Below are 15,090 nucleotides of genomic sequence, written 5' to 3' on the forward strand. Positions count from 1 at the left end.
GAAAGGACTGCAGACATTTCGTGATCAGCGAACAGTTGATGAAAAAAGCAAAAGTTCACCAAAATCTTCAGTTCTCACAGATGACTTCATACCCCTCACATGCTGCCACTGTGCAGTAAAGTTAAAAAGATTCCAGAGAAATTAATAATGAAGACACAGGTTTGGGAGGCTGGGGTGTCATCTATCCACTTGAAGTCAAGAGGAGCAGAGAAGTAAACATCTTTGGTTTCAATGGATGCTGGTATTACCAAAGTAAGTAAACCTGCAACAGATCTTCAGTGGAGCAAGAAATCAAAGCAGGGTACATGCTCTACTTCCATAAGCCCCAGAAACTTGCTTACCTTTCTACGGATGCGAACTTCAATTGAGTCTGGTTTTATATCTCAAAAATCATAGCCAGCAATTCCTACTAAGAGAAGTTAGGAGGCAACAGAATTCAACCATCAAGACCCAGTTTCTACAAAAGCAGCAGAGCAAGACAAAAAAAAACAAAAAAAAAAAGACAAGGAGATGAGAAAAAGGGGCTGTTTATCTGTACTCAAAAAAAATTCCTGCCTCTGTCACTGCTCTGTCTTACACTCAGGGTAATGTTCTCTACCTTGTCTTTCCCAGTACACCCTTTCACCTGTACTCAAGATCTTCCAAGAGCAGCTTATGCAACCACAGAATGCAGCACAGGTCTCACAAATCTAAGGCAGCTATCAAAAACAAGATACAGAACTGTATTAATAACAAATTCAGCAATTTACTACTATTCATTATATGATATTCATCAGTTTCACAGCCAGCCACTTGAACTCAAATGCCACCCATTTGAAGTCAAATTTTAAATCACCTTTGTTTTAAAAACAGAAGGTTTGGCTTAGGTAGTAAAACTCTTTAAACCTTAAGTGATGTTTAGGGTTCAAGCTGCAACAGAACCATCCAGATCAGCTGACTTAAGCTGTTATGTTATTAAATTCTGCATAAAGAAACACCTTCTAAGTATTGACAGAATGAAAATAACTAACTTTATCTAACATGGTATCTGCAACAGGGGAACATGACAAAGCCAAAGAAAAGGGAAAAATAGCAAGAAAATCCTTCCAAATTTAACTCATCTAATATTATTTACTCTACCTAATTACAGAAGTGTAAGAAGTCCTCAGAGTAGACAAATTAAGAGTCCAAATGTTTGCAAAGAGAGCCAAGAATGAAAAAAAGGTTGTCGTATATGCAGGTAAACAAAATGCTGCAGAAAGACAAAGTCCCTGGAGGAACTCCAGAAGAGAGGAAATTGGATATCAGCTCTTTCAAGCAAGCACTTGAGTCATACCTGTGCAGTTAGTAAGCTGCATCAGTGATGCATCTATGGCTCTGATGTAAACAAGGCTTCTTATCAGAAAACTACTTTAGGTCCTGTTTGGTCTTTTATTGGAATCCTCCACCCCCCCAGTTCACACTTTTACCCTTCAGCAAGTTAAACATCATTGTTTTGCAAAAATAATTTAAATGGAAAAACATTTTTAGAGTCTTCCATTATGCAAGTTTTTCCACGTCAGTTTTTCTGTTTCCATGCTTTAACTCAGCATTTACACCTGACATGACAAGGCACTTACTCTGACTGTTTGGCAACCTCTTTTAAGAGCATCAACAGCTTTTAGAAGCCACCACTTCGATTAATCAAGTACTTCGTTTTCATAGAGTCTTCAAGCTTTTGTAAACTTACTGCGAGTCCAGACTCCAGTTAACACTGAACAACTGATCTTCCCTCACTAACTGCTTCATGTACATCCAGAAAGACGTGCCTACTACTGCGTTCCTTATGCTAGAGTATCTCCTATCAATTAGGCTCCAAAAAGCTACAGTAACTTGCTCACAGGTACAGCAATTCACCGCGGTGATTTCCCTGTAGTAACAAATAGATGCCAGCTCCACATAGAATGTCACCCAATGTAGCACACATCCCTCTCATTTTGAGTTTTTGACCTGTTTTGGTGATAGGATAAACAACAACAACGAGTTAAAGTTGTTACAGTAAGATGTTTTAACTTCAGTGAGAAACCTACAGTCCTTGGCAGAAATTGGAAAAATGAGTTTAAATAGCACTTTGCATGAGAGTCTGACAAATACTGTAGCACCCTGGACACAACATCCTACTCAGACTCCACAAATTAAGTTCAAATCTACTAAACTTTGATTGGTACACAAAAAATAAGTTGTTTACTTAACCAGTTGTAACACTACAATTATCTTACCAAGTATAACCAGGTCCTGAATGCGGTAGCTGCTAATTATATTTTACATTTGTTTGACTTTACCTTCATGAAATGTAAGCTGAAAATGCTGATTGAGGGAAAAAGTTATCAGAACTCCAGAAGTAATTTTACTAATGCACTGTATTCTACTCAAAACCATAGTAGATATTCTTACTAGTCTTTAGTAAAGCTTGTTCAGGGTGGCAGTTTTTCTTACAGGGAAAAGGGAAATTACATGTTTGAGCACAAAGTTCATACTGAAGACAATATGACATTCAAATACTTGAGGAAGCCTCTAGCCTTAAACAAGAGTCAAACCATCAAACTAAACCTGAGTACCAGCTAGCCTACAGCTAGCAAGAAGATGAATCAAAACAGTCCTTCTGAGGCATATTAAGACAGTACCATGAAATCACCTGGTATGTGAAACTTATAATGCATATTTTCTAGCTCCAAACAGACTTTACCTGTCTTACATTTAGACTATCAATAGAGCATGATTTTGCTTTCCCAAAGACTGTAAGGGAAAAGCAGTGTAAGAATTTAATTGCTGGAGTCCACTGAGTGTATCTACGGTGGTTCTGGAAGTACAACAGGTAGTATAGCTGAGCTGAAGCTGTCACAGATGACTTGTGAGATAAAAAAAAAGGCAAAGGGACAGTTAACTGAAAACAGTTTTTTCCTCAGTTACATAAACACTTTCTCTTGCATGTTTTCCTTCCTCTTGCACGTTTTCCTTCATGAAAATGAAAAGGATACAATTAACTGACTTTCCTGCCTCTGTACGTTAGTATTAACATAACACATTCACCTCACACTCTGTAAACAGTATCTAACTCTGAGTATTTTTCCTGGTTAATGGTAGCAATCAGACTACAACCAACCAACACTTTGCAAAGCATGGGTCACCCTGCAGAAGAAGAAAGAAAATATTCTGTCTGCATTAATTTAACATAATCTCATTGTAAGACAACGCTGTCTTGAACACTGCTTAAACACTAGAACAGCATATTGACTCCAAACTCAGCTTTATGAAATTAAATTACCATTGCTATTCATTTGTGAAATGCTAACCCATCAGCAAGGAATTAGTCAGGAATTACTAATTTTAAGAGGTACATACAGAGGTTAGTGCTACGATAATCAAGTTCAAAAATAACTCTCCAAAGGAAATCAAGGAAAAGGGTAAAATCCCCCCAATCTTTCATCCTATTTTCAGTAAACAGAATCAGAAAAGCAAGCACTACACCTTTTTAACAAGAATTCCTATACAGAAACAGTGAGAGGCTGCTCACGTTCCCATACTTCACATCAGTATCTACAGTTGTATCCTGTACCGGGATGTGTTGCCAAAGCATGAATTTCTCAACACAGCCTCTTCCTGAATTCCAACCGCAGCTCCTCTGAGAACTTCCTTTTCACAAGCTATTATGTTCTATAAGTGATTTTAGATTTTTCCCTGAGTTTTATATTCAGTCTGTTTACACCTGGAACTATTTACATACCAGCTGGCAAAAATTTTTCTCTTATTCTAGAGGCAGCAAGGAGCCAGAAAAATACAGACACTTTTTAACAGAGTGTTAAGCTATTTTCCACAGACTGTGAGGCAAAGTATTTGTGAAAAAGAAAATATCATTAAAGAATGAAATAATTCGAGGTCCTGAACATAACCAGTGGTGGTAAATTGTTAAGCCTGGTAAGCTTTCTAAAAGCACTGTAGTGCATAACCACTAAATAACAACGCTATTATCCCAGTCTTCTCTGATTAAAACATAAGACAATTCATTTTTGCCCAAGTTCTCAGCAATGTAGGCACCTAAAGTACCAGGTCAGATTGAAAACATTTCCTAACATTTCCTGAGATGACTACAACAAATTTAAGGTTTGAATTTTTTAAACTTAAAAACAAAACAAAAAAACCACTATATTTAAAAAGCTAACACTGCAATAACAACAAGCAAGTTTACTTACAGCATACAAAACTCCTACGGGAGAGAAAGTGAAATCTCAGATCAACTGAGAAGATCAATAGCTTTGGATTATTTCACTTCTAGAATTTGGGTGAGGGAACAGGAAGGTACTTATGAAAACTTAACTGTTTTCATTGAGGTTACACATGTAATTAAAGCTTTTTTTTTTTTGTACTTATGTATAATTGCATGTATTCATAAACACATGGCAAACAACAACACTTGTTAAAACTTGGGATGACATCTCTAATGCTTAAATAACCATTTTGCCTTTTTCCGTAATGGAAGTATAGGTTTTCAATCAGGAATGCTGTAGCAAATTTCAGGACAATATTAAGCCCGAAGTTTCAGAGCCAGAATTCCTAGACAGTATTTTGGTTTCAAAAGAGGCCCGCAAGGATCTCAGATTTGACAGAGGAATGCAGCTCATCAACGTAGTCTTCATCCTATTTTAGTACTTCCGAAGGTAGCGCTGCCAGCACATGCAGTAGCGTATGCTTTCCATCAGCTGCATCTACCTTTGTTGCCATACTACCATTTTACCTCAGAAAAATACTCATGTGTGAAGTTCCAAGAAAAAAATTACTAGGTAAGTCATTACTAAAAGCTCGAAGCAGAACTGTTAACAAACAGGTTTCATGTTGCCAGCTCATCTTAGTCATTTTGGAGAGAAACTGAAAGAAAAAGTAACAGGAAAATAAGTCCGCAAACAGTGGCATATAAATATTTTAGATGCACATCAGGGAGCTCCATACAAGTCTTGGCCTTCTGTTGCAGAAGAAACCTCAAATACTCAAGTATGTATAAGGTGCTTGGGTTACTTTCCAGTTGGATTATTTGGACAGTAGAACAAGAAACTAAACAATCACCTGAGAACTAAAACTTGGGTAGCAATCACTACCTGCTGTCTAACTGATCACATCAAAGACAACTGCCACAGTTCACACTCAAGGCCATCCATTATCATCACAGACTCAAAATAACCAGAAGGATATTTCAGTCTGATTTTAATTCAAAAATTATTCTGAAGAAATCTGTGAAACTTGGCCCCTGAAATAAAGTTTCAAAACTGAAGTTGTCTCTAACAAGGGTTACTTACAGATAGTTTGGTACCACAGTATGTGATTCTGTACTAGTTTTAGTTGAAACGTAAAGTGTGTGTATGAAGCTACAGTAATATCAGTACTATTTACATGTAGCCTTGAAAACAAACCTACTGCTATTTCACTGCGTAGGCCCAAAGTGAGGCTACATTGGCAAGCCAACTTCCTTCCTCAGAGGTGTTTTGCCACCTTCTTAAAGCCAAATCCTCTCCTCATCCATAGCAACAGGCTTTCAGAAGCCATTAGCCTAAGAAATGTATTCTTAAGGGAGGTAAGTGCTAACTTTCATGCATAGAAAGGAAACTGCCTTATTCAAAGACTTTATCATATTGTTACAATTGTTTTTATAAGTCAAAGACTCAGTGTTTGCAGGATAAACATAGTGGTTGAATCCGTGTTCTAGAAAATAAATGACAACAAAAAAAATAACCCCATGCAACAAAAGCCGGGTACCGAGTCTTGTCAAAATAAAGCATTAAGAATAATTATATTTATAATACATACCTACATATAAATGTATTTCTCAAAACGTACACCCCCACCAAGTATCCTGATCATCTTTTGATTTCTTGTTCTATCCTTATACTCCTGAAAGTACTAGAAAGGAAACAGCTGAGGAATGCCGCCACTCTTATGCCATGCTTTCCATCGACTGCCATTTCAGGAATGCATATAGGGAAAGTAAAGCAGCACGGAATGTCTCCACCCATCCAGCAGCATAAGAAGCTGCCCAGCTCACCAATAGTTCCAACTGCCTTGCAGCTGCATTTCAATAGGCATTTCTACAGTCCTACAGATCAATAAAGAAACACAGTTAAGCACTGATAGGACGTTTGTTGGCTAAGCATCCTCACCTACTGCATCTCCTACCTACCATACACTACATATCAGTAATACAGCAGTAACAAGGTATTGCTCACAATTTCTTAGTTGCAAAAGTCCCAGAAGGATGCTACACCATGCTACTGCATTTCACTTCAAAATTATTGTGTATTATTAGTGTATGTCACTCATCTGAGCATACTCTTGTATGAATTTAAGTATTTCAATAAACACGTGCGTGTTCCTCAATCCTGTCAGCTCAGCCTCAAAAGAGATGACTGTTCAGAAAGCAGCAAGAAATGTAACTGGGCTCAATTTTTGAGTGGATTGCAGAGCCTTACTAGCCCACGTAAGATGATAGAGAGCGTGCATGAAGGGATAAACAAGTACAGGACTGGCCAAGAGCCTGTCAAACCATCTGTTCCGACTAAAATTTAGCATATACCCTTAAGCAGATTCTCAGCTGGAAGACTTATGTCACATCTCTACTAATGATTTATACCGCCTAGTTCTCCATCTCCTAACCTCAGATCCAGCTAATAAATTGAAAATTTCTCATTTGGTAAGTAGTAACAAAATGGCAATCAAGAAACTTGCTATTAAGATGTCAAGATCAAAAAGGCTTCAAAGCAAGCATGCTCACGTCAGATTTATTAACACTTACAATTGCTCATACTTACTCTCAAAAGGTGCTTTTGATGATTCATCATGAAAGGAATATTCTAAGATACCAAGCATATGCCAGAATACATACAAAACCATGGATAAAGCTTTACTGTAAAAACAATGCTACAGAAGAATTCATAGACAGAGACCAGTAGAAATTGTCCCTGACCATTACACTTCTGGTAGACAGATAACATAATTCAGATGATAAAGCTTTGAATGTAGAACTGTTACAACATGACTGGATGAATAAGTGTAATAAATCTGACAAAGGAAATTGCTTTAAACAATATAACTGAGAGGTGTTAGAATTCATTTGAATGTTCTGTCTGTGAACAACATCCATAGCAATCAAAACTATTTAAAAAAAATGAAAATTCTGGCTTCAAATTTGGCAGAGCAGACAGGAGATAAGAAACCTAGAAGGGCAAAACATCTTTTACTTCTTTTCTGCTTGGCATGATAAAGGAAACAATTGTTCTAAATGCAGCATTTAAAATTTCCACTATTATATTTAAAGCACATTTCAAATAATCACTTTTTTCTCCTCTTGCCTCCATTTCAAAGGGTGCAAAAAAAAAAATCTCAGATGACACGACCAGTAGGAAGTTAACAAGTACTTACTGTAAAATTGGAACCTACTTACTGTAATTATGGAGGGAAGGATTCATGGCCCACACAAGATCCAACTCCCATTACAAAGGGGATTTTAAATGAACGTGTCTCTGTAGTTTAATCACTTACTGAAGTCAACATTACACTTATTTCAGGATTCATTTTCTCTCTGCTTTGTTGTAAAGTTGGAGAATTAAACAAACCAGGATAATGTAATACAAGTTTAACAATAACTAAAATTCTCACTTGTATTCTACCTACAAGAGTTTTAGGGGGCTGTGTGGATGGGAAGCTGCTTCTCCTCTGAAGAGGAGGTTTTAGACATTGAGTTCATGGATAAGGACAAAATCTTTATGTACAAAAGGAAGTTCTCCTCGATAGCCTTGGAAAATCAACAGCTTCACAGAATGCAGTAATATTTCCACTCCCCCCAAAGGAAGCAGTGCAGAAGTCATAGCTGGGAAGTTACCAAGATAGCTTCAAACTATTTCCATGCCTTCCTTATCCTTGGGTGCTGCTGCTATGATGCAAACACCCTGGAGATTTAAGACTGTAGCAACCTGTTCTTTGCTCTTATGACTTTACATGCTCTGCATGCTGTGGCCTCAGCACAAATATATGACCTGTGTTATCACTTGTCAAAAAGGATCCCCACAGTACTGTCTTAATGCCCTCTATCTAGTCCTAAGGCAATGGAATCCAGAGCAGGTAAAACAATCCTTTTTCACCTCCTGTTGGAAAACTGATCATAACAAAGGTGATAGTTGCTGCCTACTGTACCTATTACCATACTCAGGTAACTATGACCATACCACCAGGAGCCCTGACAGAATTTTTCATTTAAAATACTGAAGAAGTTCCCCTCATGGAAGAACCACCTAAGAAGTAAAACCCAAGCACAGGACTGACGGACAGCAGAAATTGTCCTTCACTGGTTAGTAAGAATTAGTAAGCATTAGTAAGCATTCCACGAAACACTTTCAAATTGTTTCTCAGCATCTTCATTAGTACTGATGGACAAATGCAGACTACTGTTATCAATGGCATCAACTAAAAACATACGTTTAGTATTGCATACTGCATATCTGTAAACTGCTATAAAGTGGACCAAACAGTCAATTTCATGCATTTATTTATTACATTGAGAGTTGCTGGAAAACACTGATATTCACAATAGAAAGAAGGAATAGTCTTTGGGAAACTGCTCAATTAAGCAGTACTTGTGTGCTCCTTCACGTTGAGGACAAATTCTCCGTTACGAGTTAGGCAGCCTTCTTGTTCAGCCCTCACCACTGACAGTACCTGGCACGCTCGGTGATACCCGTGCACAGCCAGGACAACACCACTCTTCCAGGCACAGCACCCTCCCAGGCAGGGAAGAGCAGCAGCACAGCAAGACACCTTCCATGCCTCACGATGGTATGAGATTATAGTAGTCATCTTCCTCCCCAAAGTCCAAAAACCAAGCTATCGCCTACTGAATCTGAGTTGCCACAAAGGAAAAGGGTAGCCAAAAAGAAAGCTGCCTAAGTTGTCATACATGCATACCTAAGTGCAGCTGCCTTCTTTCTCAGGAGCAGGCAGGTACTCCACAGCACACACCCACGCTCCCAGGGGAGAGGCACATGCATGAAATCCAGGAACCCACTCACATTTCAGGCTCTCCCCAGCACATGCAGCCCTCTCCTGCTGCTGCTCAGAAAGGCTGCACTCCTCCTTCCTGCACAAGCTCTGTGCAATTTCTGTCTAAACTGTTTTCACTCACTTAAGCAGTATGAGCCAGCAAGTAAGTCCTCTTTCACAGAGGACAAGAAATGAGAACAGGAGAGAATCCAAATGCTTTGAGGAAAGACAGGTGCTTGGCCTTTAAGGATAGAACTGAATCCCATTCTTAATAAATACGTATGTATGCCCTAGAAGGGACTAGGTTTTACTGAAAACCATGCAGTCTCTTCTTGTTTCAGAATATGCCACATTTCCCTTCTCTGCAGAAACCATTAGCTTGTGAGATCACAGCTCACCTTCGGGCCTTTTTTCTCCAGTTCAGCTGTTCTGGCAGATAAGAAAGGCTGCACTATCTGTATGTTGGATATCACCCTGTGTGACAACTGTCAGGAAACATAGTATTATGAACATTATCCACTTAAAAACCAAGTTTATTAAACAGACTTCCAACGTGAATTTAGAACTTAAATTTACAGATAGGTTTTCTGGTCTTCCAGACATGTTAGATACATGCGTGCACATAAGATATTGTAATAGAATGTGTAAGAATATCTTCCTGCAATATCCTACATTATATACATTCTCCTATAAATGGTTAAGTTATGTACCCAGATTCATCCTTAATGCTGGATGTCTAACCTGAACATATGCTGAAAAAAGTTCTTAAAGGAAGATAATGAAATCTGAATCCAACACAACATACAGGAATAATCATCATCTAATAATAAGTTTGTCCCTCAGTTCTGTGAGATTTATTTTTTTAAGCTCAAATTTAACATATACCCTCAAACATAATGTACTAAGTCCATTTGTCTCTGCACAGCAAAGCATACAAGATTACACAGTGGCAATGAGAAGAGATGAAAGAAGCTACACATGCTCTTCCCATTCCTCACAAGCAACCAAGCCAACAGGAATTTCTTCCCCCTGTACACGTTAACGGAAACAGACCTACATAAAGCTTTCTGATATCCTACCCCACTGAAATGGGAGAAGTCCAGCTAATTGCTTTAGTAACAAAACGTGATGCTCCAATAAGGATCAGATCTGAATTTCAGTATTAATAGTACTTCTTCCTTCAGCAACTCCAACCACTCAGGCTGTGGAGACAACAACAAAAAGACACAGTTTAAGCCCTTTCCAGTTAGATATGGAAGTTACAAGAAGAATAAAGGCTGAACAGCAACAGAATTAAACATTCAGACACAGAACGTGAGCACTGGAGCTAGATGATCTTTAAGGTCCCTTCCAACCTAAGCCATTCCATAATTCTATGAATTTGCCCTCAATAACTGCAAAAATATATATATATATCAAAACTAAACCATATCCAAAGAAGGTAGGGTGGCTCTCTCCCCGCTAACAAATTCATTCCTGTAAAGCAATACAATGTACAAGGAAATTGACAACAACAACAACAACAACCAGCAGCAACGCAACAGTGAGGACAGCAGTTTTCAACAAAATGGACTTCAACACTATTGATGTTAGTCAGAACTGTCAGGACAAGTGATAAGTTTTTGAAGAGTATCCCTTGGGAACAGATACAGCTTTGTTTTATTCCATAACCAAATCGGATTAAATGAAACCGTGTTGCGGACGGCAAACTGCACGATGTGCACCTTTCATACAACATATTAAAAATCCTGATAATAATGAAAAAACAAAGCAGTCATGGGAAGAGGTTTGTTATTTTGCTATCCTCCCTCGTTATCTTTAAGAAAAATGAAAACAGAACAAACAAAAACGAGAACAACAAAAACCACAACAAAGGAAAGCACACAAACCATAAGATGCCTGGGCTGCCTCAAGAGGATTATCATCTCACAACTGATCTTCTTATTTGCTTTTAATATTGTAAGACCAGAAAAAGCTCTCTGGCATCACTACAAGAGAGTAGAGGAGAGCAAGCAGAGTTTTAGCAGTGTAAGTCTTTATTCTATTAGACTTTGCCCTTTCAAACCGCAAACCATCTACAGGTAAAAAGACAGGCAGAGTAACAGTAGAGCAATTCCGGTGCAGGCTTTGCCATACATAACGTCAAAATCACTTTGAAAACGCTATTTATACTTCATGGAGAAAAACAACATCATTCACCTCTCATTCTCAGGGAGTCGAGTCAGACATCATCCCTGCCCACCAATCGCTGGTGCGCAGTCGGTGACTTGCAGATCCAATGATCTAACCAGTTAAGGAATGACTTCTAATACTGAGCTCCCTTCAAGCACAAAGCAATCATAACCTGATTAGAGAAGAATAAATGCACAAAACCAGGCTAGTGAGCAACAGGGTAGCCTCAAGTCAGGTAAGCCTGCTGCACTAACACTCTGACAGCCTTAACCACAGCGCAGTCATTCTTCCAGTTGAGTTCACAATTGAAAGCAAACCTCACGCTGCCAAACAAGTGATGACACACACAGGAAACACAGCAAAAAGCAGCGAGATTTTGTATCTTATATTCAGAATTGAATTCTATTCTTTATTTCTAAGGAGCAACTTATATTTGTAGAAATTCACATCCCCGGATGTCCATGTGGGTAGGATAACACCCATTGAGTTCACCACCTCATTTTTGTTTAAGAACAGGGCAATATAACAGTGTCCCAATTACCTCACTTGACCATTCTGGGAAGACTGCAACTTGGTCAACCCACACCTCAATCTTTTTCCTCCCCTCATACTACCAAACAAGTTCTAAACTTCAGAATGATAACCTGGCCCATCAAAGATACATACATATAGTCTATGTATTTTTTACTTCTTAGCTATCCAGGGAATTTAATACTGTTGGGAAGCTTTTGGCCTTCTAGAAAAAGAAGAACTATTCAGGCAAACCCGCATTATCTCCGGATTGCCACAGCCTTTCCTTATTTGGCTAACGTTTTGAGATTCCAATCAGACTGCTATGAAGTTCAGCGTGCACAAAGCATCCATTTTGAGGAAACTTCACAGCCCGTCTCCCCGCTGTCCCCCTGCCCCGAGTGAAGTTCCCCCTGGGCAGCAGCAGCCCCGGCCACACACCCACGCCCGAACAAAGCCACTCGGCTTCGTCGCACTGCTCTCCGACACGCGGAGGAAGGCTGTAAAAGCCCCGCTCCCCTTCAACTTCAGCTCGCACACTGCGGCAGAAGCCATCGCTCGGGAGAGAAGCGGGCTGTTATCGACACGCGTTTCTCTGTTAGGCACAAATCGCGAGTTTCCCCTCGGAAACGGGCTGGCGGCGGACGGCCCGGCTCTCCCCGCGCACGGAGGAGAGGGCTTTCATCAGCCCGAGCGCAGCCGAACCTCCGGACGGACGGAGGAAGCCGGAAACCGCCGCGGGGAGCGGCGGCAGCGGGAAGCGACCCCGCCGAGCGCCTCCCCTCACCTGCGGCCCTGCCCCGGGAGCTCCCGGGGGGCTCGGGCGGCGCCCGCACGCCGACCCCGGCGGGGTTAACTCCCGGAGGGCCCCGCAGCGGGGAGGGGAACCGGCCTCTCGCCCTCCCGGAGGCTCCGGAGCGGAGGCCCCGCCGCACGGCCACTCCCCCGCCGCCCCCGGGCCCGACCCCGCTCCCCGCCGCCTCCCGCCCCGCGGCCCCTCCCCGCCGCCCCCGGGCCCGACCCCGCTCCCCGCCGCCTCCCGCCCCGCGGCCCCTCCCCGCCCCGACACCCCCCAGCGGAGGGGAGAGCCGCCGCCGCCGGCCCCTTCCCCTGCGGCCGCTTCCCACGGGGACGCCCCGCAGGCCTCGCCCCCGGCCCTGCCCGCCCGGCCGCACCGACCTGGTGGAGCGCGGTGAGCCCGTCCACATTGGCGTAGTTGATGTCGGCGCCGCGCTCCAGCAGCCGCAGCACCTCCTCCGTGTCCCCGCTGGAGCAGGCGGCCAGGAAGACGGCGCCGTCGTCGAACTTCACCTTGGTCTTTTTGCGCTTGACCACGGGCGGCTCCAGGTCGGTCTCGGAGCCGATCCAGCGCTTCAGCTGCTCGTTCCGCTTCTGCTTGGCGTCCGCCATCTTCATGCCCCGCTCCCGCCTGACCCCCTCGCTGTCGCCGCGCCGCGCCGAGGATAGACTATATACCGCCGTATCCCACAGCGCACCGCGGCCCGCGCTCGCCCTCGCTCGCGCACCCACCCAGATGGAAGCGCAGGGCGGGAGGGAGCCTGGGGGCGGGGCGGCGGCGGCGGCTCCTTAGCATAATCCCGCGAGATTTCCCGGCGGGGCGGAGCCCGAGGAAGGAGGGCGGGGGCGCGGGGTGGGCGAGGTGTGGCCGTTGGCTCGTGACGTCACGGGCGGACGGGGGCGGTGGCGGGGCCGGGCCGGGGCCGCGCCGAGGCGCGGTTGGCCTTTGCGCGGACCGCGGGTTCAAGAGTTCAGCCGGAGGGGTCAGCGGTTCGGTTAGGGCACCCGGTGCGGGCCTCGGCAAGCAAAGCGAGACTGCAGGCGTGCCGCTTCCCTCTTCGCGTCTTCCTTCGCTTGCGCCTCTGCTAGCAGAGCGACCGCAGCCGCCCCGAGAAGAAGACGCGCTGAGGATGCCCTGCTTGGGAAAGTTGAGCGTGCCCGCGTTTGGGCAGCCTGGCGTCAAAGCAGCCGTGCCCCGCGCTGTCTGTGCGCAAACCCCTGCGCTCACAGAACCCGGTGCTGCTGCGCTGGTTTCTGTTATGCTTCACTTTTATTGCCTGTAAATCTGGAGCAGTGCGCCCTGTTTCTGTTGGGAGAGAAGGAATTTCAGCGCACGCAGCCTTTGAAGACGCAAACATTGTGCTCAGAGTTGCTCCTTCTAGGAACCAAGCTGTGACGGGCTGTTAATTTCTTTCCCTGTGCATAGCATGTTCTCTTTAGCTATAAACAACGTACGTTTTCTTCTATATTGAATAATCTCGGGGGGTAAAACGTGGCTTTAAGCTTACTGGAAAAGAAGTTCTCATTTCAACTAATTATAGGAAACAAAGTATAGTTTGAGAGGGTCACCAAACCTCATACTCATCAAATTTTGTGTGGTTTGTTCTTTCCTATAATCTCTCCTTTTATTACAGTCTCTCAGCCAGCTCAGGCTTCTTATTTCAATCACTAAAAATGTTGGTGGCGTTGCCCAAGAAGCGGCGGTCAGAAGGTTGCGTACCTGCAGCAGTGTGTTCTCACTAACGCCCTTCAGAGCAGGTTTTCACCTGGAACTATTTGCATAGCACCCATCAGATGTACTCACACAGCAGCGCATGACGCGCAGCCCACTGAAAATGTGCAGATGTAAACTGTGGGTATTTGAAAGACGGCACCTGGTAGGCAAGATGAAAGATTTGCCAAAGAGAGGTTTGCTATCCAAATATGTCAACAAAAACCCAGGATCTAATTAATACGTTCCTATTGATGACCCATGTGTCTACTCAGAGATACAGCTTAGGTTCATGGATCTGAAGTACGGCTGATTGTGCACAATCCACTTCAGAAGTGGTCATCGTAGCATTTATTACTCACACGGTTAATTGAACTGTGCCCAATACACACATTTACCAGCCTACAGCTTAGCTACTGACTTAGCATCTACTGACTCACATCTAAGGTGAGGATCTGTGCAGGATCCAGCTGCATACTGCAGTCTTGTCCTCTTTGGTACTTTTCCTTGGGGATGGACTCTCAATCCAGTGACGTTTGCAAATTATACTACTTTCTCAGAGAAAGGTAATCTCAGGAAAGAACATCCTCTGTCCCCAGATGTCTCCAATAATTTAAATATACTCTCCCCAATACTTTACTTCTTTCTTTCCCTCTCAATTGGCTGTGTGAAAATTTGACTCTTCAAAGAACCTGCATACCTACAGAATGCAATACAGTGATTTCAGCAAGATTTAAATCAAGAGCTGTACTGGCAGTAAAGTAATTCTAGGCAAGTTGATAGGTACTTGTTTGAAATGCCCTCTGAGGAATTTCATTGGTATGGAGCACTTATTTTAGGTCTCCAGTCACCTCTCCTTGACT

General features: G+C 42.8%; 1 protein-coding gene across 3 annotated transcripts in view; it reads right to left on the reverse strand.

The window, feature by feature from the left end:
* The window catches only part of PPP1R12A (protein phosphatase 1 regulatory subunit 12A), a 124,297-nt gene extending 110,998 nt beyond the window's left edge, over positions 1-13,299 (reverse strand). For 2 of the 3 annotated variants that reach the window (XM_031589665.2, XM_031589664.2), the window contains exon 1: positions 12,898-13,298. In XM_031589665.2, the coding sequence (XP_031445525.1) occupies positions 12,898-13,134 (237 nt within the window). In that variant the 5' untranslated portion in view covers positions 13,135-13,298. Of the gene's footprint in view, positions 1-12,897 lie in introns of all 3 variants that reach the window. The other variant, XM_090139175.1, reaches the window with a different exon arrangement.
* Between the last annotated feature and the right edge of the window lie 1,791 nt (positions 13,300-15,090).

This window comes from Phasianus colchicus, chromosome 1 (genome assembly GCF_987193195.1).
Source record: "Phasianus colchicus chromosome 1, bPhaCol1.hap1.1, whole genome shotgun sequence".
Taxonomy (NCBI): domain Eukaryota; kingdom Metazoa; phylum Chordata; class Aves; order Galliformes; family Phasianidae; genus Phasianus; species Phasianus colchicus.